At 36.2% G+C, this 8,082-nt stretch overlaps 1 protein-coding gene across 1 annotated transcript in view; it reads left to right on the top strand.

The window, feature by feature from the left end:
* Window positions 1-7,637: 7,637 nt before the first annotated feature.
* The window catches only part of NKAIN3 (sodium/potassium transporting ATPase interacting 3), a 265,198-nt gene continuing 264,753 nt past the window's right edge, over window positions 7,638-8,082 (top strand). The window contains exon 1 of the mRNA XM_045789127.2: window positions 7,638-7,691. Within this exon, the coding sequence (XP_045645083.2) occupies window positions 7,638-7,691 (54 nt within the window). The remainder of the gene's footprint in view (window positions 7,692-8,082) is intronic.

Here is an 8,082-nt window from a genome sequence, read left to right as displayed (position 1 = left end):
ATAGAGAGGAGGGGATCTCCATACCTGTATTGAGTTCAGCGGCAAAGTTCTCAGTTCCTTGCTTTGAGGTAGTATCAATGGGCATGATCGACCAGTGGACCATCCACACTAGGTTGTAATCCGTCTTTGAAAAAAAAAAAAAAAAAAGGAAAAGGGATAGGGAAAGACCACAGTTGGAATATGTCATCTGATTCTCTGTAAGATCTGTAAGTAATTAAAACACATCAGCTTCAAAACTGTAATTTTCTTCCTCACTTTCAATAATTGTAACAGTGTCCACCCAGCCACTTTTCTTTGGTCAGAGCAAAGATGTAAGCCAAGTTGACCTGGGTTATCTCTCACCTCTCCCATATAAGTGGCCATTAAATTCTCATTCTTGAATATTTCCACACTGTCTCTGTTCTGATTTCCCTTGTCTTACTTCTTGTTCAGGGTTCCATCATCTCTCATGTGAAAATTGCAATACCTTCCACCATGTGCCCCACCTTCAATCCAAGTTTTATCTTTACCCCCATTACCTCCCTACTCCCATTACAAAACAGGATAAAAACACTTTCAAACCTCTGATAGAGGGGTTTTCTAAAGCATAAGACTGTTTATGAAACTCCTTTATGCATGAGATAAAACCTTTAATGGCCTCTTAACAAGGGAAATCACAAACTCTTTACCCAGGCACACCTTGCTCTTCATCTTCCCCTGATGAAGCACCTTCCACAGCATGTGTGCTATACCAGTGTTAGCAAACTACAAATCTTGACCAACTGGTAGGCTGGAAATCAATTTAGTTGGTTTAGACTTGCACTGCTAATGAGACACAATAGAATAGACCAGACTACGGCATGCATAAGATTAAACATTGCTTCTTGATGTTTTGTTTCAGTATGCATGCTGTCGATGTAAAATGTATCTCATAGTGTGGATTAAGGTAAAAGGCATGTGTACACTGACATAGAATGAGAGGGGAAGAGAGATAGAGAGTGGGAGAGAGAGAGATGGTGGGAGAAAGCACAAATCTTCTTCTTAAGTAATCCAAGTTTGTTGAGTAAAATTTTTAGAAAACCTTCAATAGCAATAACGTTTAAATGACCAAGATTCTACTACTCGGTTACAATTTGGACAGGTGGATTTAATGTTGTACGTTTCTACACACAGATTTACATGGATAGCTACACAAGCATTTCATATGCCTAGTAGGGTCTCAAAATATGTTGATTGAATGACTAGATATGTTTCTTTTTATCAAGTAGAATGTCATATGTACACATGATTTTGTCCTACGTAATATATTATGATCAGTTTTTTTTAAATCCATACATATTGATCTACGTTATTTTGTATGGATACGTAGTGGTTCACATATACTTTTAATATCTCATAATATTGAACACGTAGTTTTCTATCCCCCTTCATTATGAACATCATTTTTGTGAACATCCTTATATGAGCAAATATGTACATATATATACACACACACACGTTACACACATGTGTGTGATATGTGTGTGTATACATGTACACCAGGCACATATATAAGCGTCTTATATAAATATTAACTCATTCAGTCTACAAAACAACATGATGAAATAGATTCTATCATTTTGCAGATGAGGAGCCATGACACAGAGAATTTAAGTATATTGCCCAGGATCACATGTTAATTAGTGACAGAGTCAGGATTATGAAACCAGCCGGTCTGTTTCAAGAGTCTGTGTACCTAACACTATGCAATGTTGCCTCAACTTGTCCAATTAAGATAAATTTCTGAAAGTGGACATAAATGTAGTGGAACTAAAATTGACATTTTATGGCCCTCTGAAATGCTCTGCTGTACCTTTTGCTTTCATTATTCTTCAATTAATTTAACAAATTGTTTAATTATTTAATTGATTGCTTTAATTCATTGCTCTTTCATTATGCTTTTTCGTTGTTAATTTAATTGCCCCGACTCTTCTTTGCTTGAAAAATTTTGACCATTCTTTGGGAACCATGCTCAATAGCCACCTTTTTTGTAGAGATGTCTTAAACATGCTGGTCACACCAGGCAGAGGTTAAAACAATTTTCCATGTGTTCCTATAGCTCTTTGAACACTGTTGTACCACAGTATATATGTTTTATTATAATTACTTGATCTGTGTCTTTCTTCCCCACTAGAGTAGGAACTACTTCTCCAGTCCAAGACTTCTGCCGTTTATCCTTATACCCTTAGAGCCTATGTCCTAGCAATTGTGAAGTGGTACATAGTGAACAAATGAATGAATTTACATGAAAGAAAAAAATCATTGGTTTCAGGTTCAAAAAACTAAATTTAAAAAGAAATCACCAATGACATTCTTATGATTAGATTAAAAGTATTTTTGAAACATTTTATGCTTCTCTCTCCAGTCTTTCTGCATTACATTTCATTAATAATTTCATATATGATCGGGTATCATGTGGTTTTTGTAATGCCTGCCATTCAAAGCATACTATGAACTCTAGAAAGACCAACTACTACCAATTCTCTTTTCAATTAATTCTTCTTGAAAAAGTCAGAGTATCTTGAATTTGGTTAATAGAGTGACTTGAAAATAAAAACTGCTACGTGAGTGCTGAATATTGCTATTGATCATTAAATATCACATAGCCCAAGTAATTTTCCTCATTATTGACATGAAAATGGTTTTAGCTAGGCAAAGAATAAAGGCTTATTCATAATATTTTCATTCCAAATAGGATAGTACTGAGATATATGATATGTATCTTACTATATGTACTGGAAATAGTTATCCCTTCCTTTCCATTATTCCTTGTTGCTAGAGCTTTCTAGCTACTTCTGTGGACTTAAAACTCTGTTTATTTACATCAAAATCCTAATACCTACAATACAAGTTTTGAATTTTAATACTATTTCAATGAGTTTTTCTGGGAAGAAAGCTTCCTATGGGTGCAAGAAGGTTTGTGAGAAGTCCTAGTAAAGTTAGTTCGAGGAACAACTTAAACAGTCACACCTGGCATTAAAGAAAATACTCCCTCTAGCATTCACGGTTCCACCACATCAAGCTACATAAACACTAATGGCTATTCAGCCACTGGAGAGGGTACCAAAAATCAAGCAACAGAAAAAGGAGGTGATATATTAAACTTGATTTCACTAAATGGTTGTTTTCTGGATTCAATGGATTAACCTTTGCCATCTACCCCTACCGAAGATAATACAAAACCAGGCAGAAATTGTGAAGCCCTTAACATTATTCCTGTCTTTATTGGATGAACAAAATCACGAGCAGGCTGTATCTAGAATTCTTGGATCCACTAGAAGTTTGTGTACCTCCTAAGGCTTGGTTACCTGTCTGCAAACACATAGAAACTTCTCTGGAGTAGCATCTGCTTTAGCATAGTGGTAAATCTCCAAGTTGTTAGAACTCTTTGTGACATGGCTCTGAGACAGAATATGATATAAATGCTATTGATTCTTTTTTAAAGCCATGAAGAAATATCCACAAAGTATAGCTTGAAATATAAGACCGTAATTTGGCCTAGGACAGGTCTGTGAGCGTACAAGTTGGGCATTATCACCTCCAAGCATGAAAAGTCCTCTGGGAGTTGAGTAGCCATGAGATTTTAGAGCAAAGGAAGCAAGGATGATGGTGGTAGAGAGGAGGGCTACATGGGTTTTCTAGACATAAAGAAACCTACTCTAGTAACTCAAAACTTACTTGAAATGCCCTGAGATATATCAATTTAGCTAATAGGAATGTTAATTAGAGCTTTTAAAGTCCCACTTTAAGGAAAGATTGGATCCTTCATGGTTATAAAATACTGACTTCATGAATCCCTAGGCTAGAGGTTATACAGAGAGAATATCAGTCATACAATATGCTTTAATTTCACAGTCTTTTATGAAACTATGGATTGATCAAATGCTTTCTTATGATTCTGCCAACATGAAAAACCCCGTTTTGATCTTTTTTATTGTGTCTGCCTCCAGTGATCGGGGGAAAAGTCCAAGGGGAATGGGAGCAAACGCCAGCTCACTTTTCTTCCTGAGAAGTTGAATCTCCAAGGGTACTCACTCCTTAAGAATGAACATCCTAACCCAGCTTTTGTTTGGGCAGAAGCTTATTGTGTAGACCCAGCCTAGGTAAATGCCCAGGGAAATGTTTGGTCACCTGGACTTTTTACAGCTCTTTAATTAAGTATAAATTAATTTTCACGATCCGTAATAATTACGAACAATTAAGCAAAATACCATGTGAATCATTAAATATAATATATGGATCAATAAGAAAGTTACTGTATTTTAAAGGTACTCCTATTTGTATGAGCATAAAATAAGGAAGCAGAAATATTTCTTGAGCTATTGGTGTGTGTGGTTAATGTGGGTTGCAGTTAATGATTCATAGATTTATAGGGAATATTCCCACCTTGGAGCCTGGTAAAAGGAAATACCTAACCCTACAGAAAGAATTTTAAAGCACACTCCATGCCCGTTGCCATACATGCAGAACATTAAGCCTTTCCCAACTCTTGTTAAATATGCTTTATATGGTCAAATCGCACTTACATTTTGTTCCATAACCATAATGAAGACTTCCAAACTTTCTACAATTTGATTCTGAAAGCTATAATCCAGTAAGCAACATTTACATTTATTTACATTTACACATTATTACATTATTATTACATTATAATGAGTATGGACTATTATTCATGCAGCCCCAAGTATGAACTAGGGTTACATTTCTCTCCTATAGTTCCAATGGTCCAATCTCCCTGCCAGTCAAGGAGAAGGTTTGAATAGCTTATTCATATTTACATTCAAAATAACTCCCCATTCTAATTTGCTTGGTGTCTTTGAACCATTCCTTGCATCACTGATTTGGTCTTCTTTCCTCCAGCCCGCCCTCCCGCCCTCCCTCCCTCCCTCCCTCCCTCCCTTCCATCCTTCCTCCTTCCCTCCCTCCCTTTCTCCCTCCCTTCCTTCCTTCTTTCTTTCCCTCCCTCCTGTCTTACCTTCCATTTTATAAAGATTCTGATTGCATTTATTTTTTATCTTATTAGAAAAAGAAACATAACCTTTTTCATCATATTCTTATAGCTTCCAGAGTCTTACCTACTTTACGTTCCACTCAGAAATGATTTCATTTGTTCTTTAGATCACTGCTTCCTGTTTTACACTGGTGACTGTTTGGTTTTTTGCTTTCTCTGGAGTGTCTTTTTGCCTTTATATTTTCTTGAATTCTCTACCTTTATTGATGCCTCAAATTCTTCAAATGTCTCAGTCATTCCCTTCTTTGCTGTGGCATCTCTGCCATTACTGTCTTTGAGTCCTTCATTCTTCTACACTCATCAGCGCTGGGTGCTTTTCTGTTCATGCTACATTGCACATTTGATCACTTCCTTTCACTACCTTTCTGAATCAGAACACTGTTTTCTAGGTGCTGTATTCAGTGGTGCACAGGTAATGTTTAACCCTAGATCCTCATAACAAACAAAACCTGATTTTTCCCAATGTCCATGTTGTACATATTCCCATAATGTTTGACGTCAAGTTCCCAACTTGAGGTCACTGACCATGGATTTGGGAAGAGATGCACCCAGTCTGCACTCCCGGACCTGCTCCATTGATGAGAACCATTCTGACAGTGATATTTCTAAAATAAATTCATCCTCTCTGGGTGAACAAAGGAACCTGGATCTCTTTGAACTTCATTTACTGGCTCTGGGTCATTATTATTAATGTCAAGCTCTAAGGCAATAAGTGGTGTCTCCAGAGATTATGACATTTAGAGAGAAGATATTTGCCTATAAACTAAATGACAAAATAGCTTAACATGGAAGTTAGATCAAATAGTCAAGTAAAAAAATGCAATGGTGTTTTGTTTATTTTGGAAGGGCTTTTTGTTGCTAGTTGACTTCTTAAAGTACAACACAGTTGACCCTTGAACAACATGGGGGATAGGAACACCAATCCCCTACACAGTTGAAAATCCAAATATAATTTTGACTCCCCCAAAATTGAACTACCAAGAGCCTACCGTTGATCGGAAGGCTTACAATAACAGAAGCAGTCAGTTAACACATATTTTGTATGTTTTAAGTATTATATGTTGTGTTCTTACAATAATGTAAGCTAGAGTAAAGAAAATGTTATTAAGAAAATCATAAGAGCAAATACATTTACAGTGCCATACCGTACTTATCGAAACAAATCCTCATGTAAGAACCCGTGCAGTTCAAACCCATGTTGTTCAGGGTCAACTACTGAAACCTACTTTTCATGGTTTGAATAGTTGTTAAAGCTGCCTCTCTTTTAATCCTTAATATGATCCCCTCCCCATTTAGATTTTTTTCTGACCTTACATTTGTGCTCTTATTTCAAGCCACCATGAATCCATTTTTAAGTTAGTTATCAGAGAATAAATTTAATAGATATAGTGTCTCCAGGAAAGAAAGCAGATTTTCTAATAAGTGGTGTTAATTCAGCTTCTCTTTCATTATGTGTGTTTTCTTTAATATCATAAAAGAGAATGCTATCCATGCATCTTCTGACAGAAAAGAAAATGGATTTTTCTCTGTTTGAAAAGTTCACTTTAAAGGTTTTTGTGATGCGCGACAGCTTTCAAATAGGGTTGCTTTTCAGAATAAATTGCCTGCAGCTGCTCTTCAGGCTTTCTTTTTTATCTGAGCACATCCATCCTGTTTGGACATAAAAAACTGCATATTTACATCGCTGATGGGCCAATAAATAAAATACTGCATTTTTAGGGGAAGGTTCCAGGGAACTAATTAGAGTCCTGAACAGACAAACAGGGGATTGAAAACATGGTGCTGCTTCTTACCTTGCTCTGATTATTTTGCATTTTAGCCATTTCTGTGCATCCTCTCATTTGTGCGAGCAGGGGATGGTGACAGATCACTTGATGATCAGGAAATGCCCATGAAACGAATGTGGTTCTGGTGTGGTTGTCTTTAGGCGTTTGCTCGTTTCCCTTCTGCTCCACAGCTTGCTGAAGGTGAATTTTAACCAAGGTAAATTCAGCTTTCTGGATGGAGGACATTTCTTTATGTCCAAGGAAATTAAAGCTATCCAGGCATACACCTGCCACATAACTGGAGAAATACCTAGGGTACCATTTTCATTTCAAATCTGTGGTTCCTAGTGCCATCAACATAGCTAATCGTTGAATCATTTTATTAGAATTACTATTTTATCAAAGTAAATCTAGAAAAATGCCTGAAATGTATAAAATTAGTATCCAAATACAGCAGGTGGAACTATAAAATTTTAGATATAGAATACAATAAATATCATTTTAGTATGATAACGACATTATTGGCATTCACTGGACTATATGAAATTCATCTGTTTCATCATCATACATGAATTATTTAAGTGTATGTTTTAATACATTGTATAATTGATTAAAATATAATTGTATATAATGCAAATACAATAAACTGTTGCATGTCTGAAATTGTAATGGTACCATAATTTTTATTTCTGTATTCAAATTGGATTTTGCCTAATCTAGGATGAATTTTCATGTAGGTATATGATCTCAATAAAATATGATCCAAAGGAATTATTTAACTTAGTTTTACATGGGAGCCGTGAGCCCAGAGCTAAATAAATCAGTAAGCTTCATTTTGAAAAATGTCGTTAGTCATTGTCATCAATGATGGCCTAATGAAAGCAAAGAAACCAAACGTATTTGGTAATTTATGTTTCTTACAAGACAGCAGGGATGAGTAGATTTGGATTGTTGTTGTTGTTGTTGTTTTTTCCCAAAGTCATACTAGTTCTAGCATTCAAGCCTGTAGTTATTTTGTCCAAGTATGTTATACTAAGCCAATCATTTTACTTGAAAAAATGATGAACTTAGGGGGCATCTGGGTGGCTTAGTCAGCTAAGCGACTGCCTTCAGACTCAGGTCATGATCCTAGGACTGTAGTCACATCAGGCTCCCGCTCAGTGAGAAGTCTGCTTGTTCCTCTTCCACTGCTCCTCCCCCCTTCTTCTGTGCTCTCTGTCTCAAATGAATAAATAAAATCTTTTGAAAAATGAGCAACTCAGGGTATCTGGGTGGCTCAGTCGGTTA

The sequence above is a fragment of the Ursus americanus genome, chromosome 9 (genome assembly GCF_024610735.1).
Source record: "Ursus americanus isolate L20-20 chromosome 9, mUrsAme1.1.p, whole genome shotgun sequence".
Taxonomy (NCBI): domain Eukaryota; kingdom Metazoa; phylum Chordata; class Mammalia; order Carnivora; family Ursidae; genus Ursus; species Ursus americanus.
This window is presented reverse-complemented; position numbering and strand designations above follow the sequence as displayed.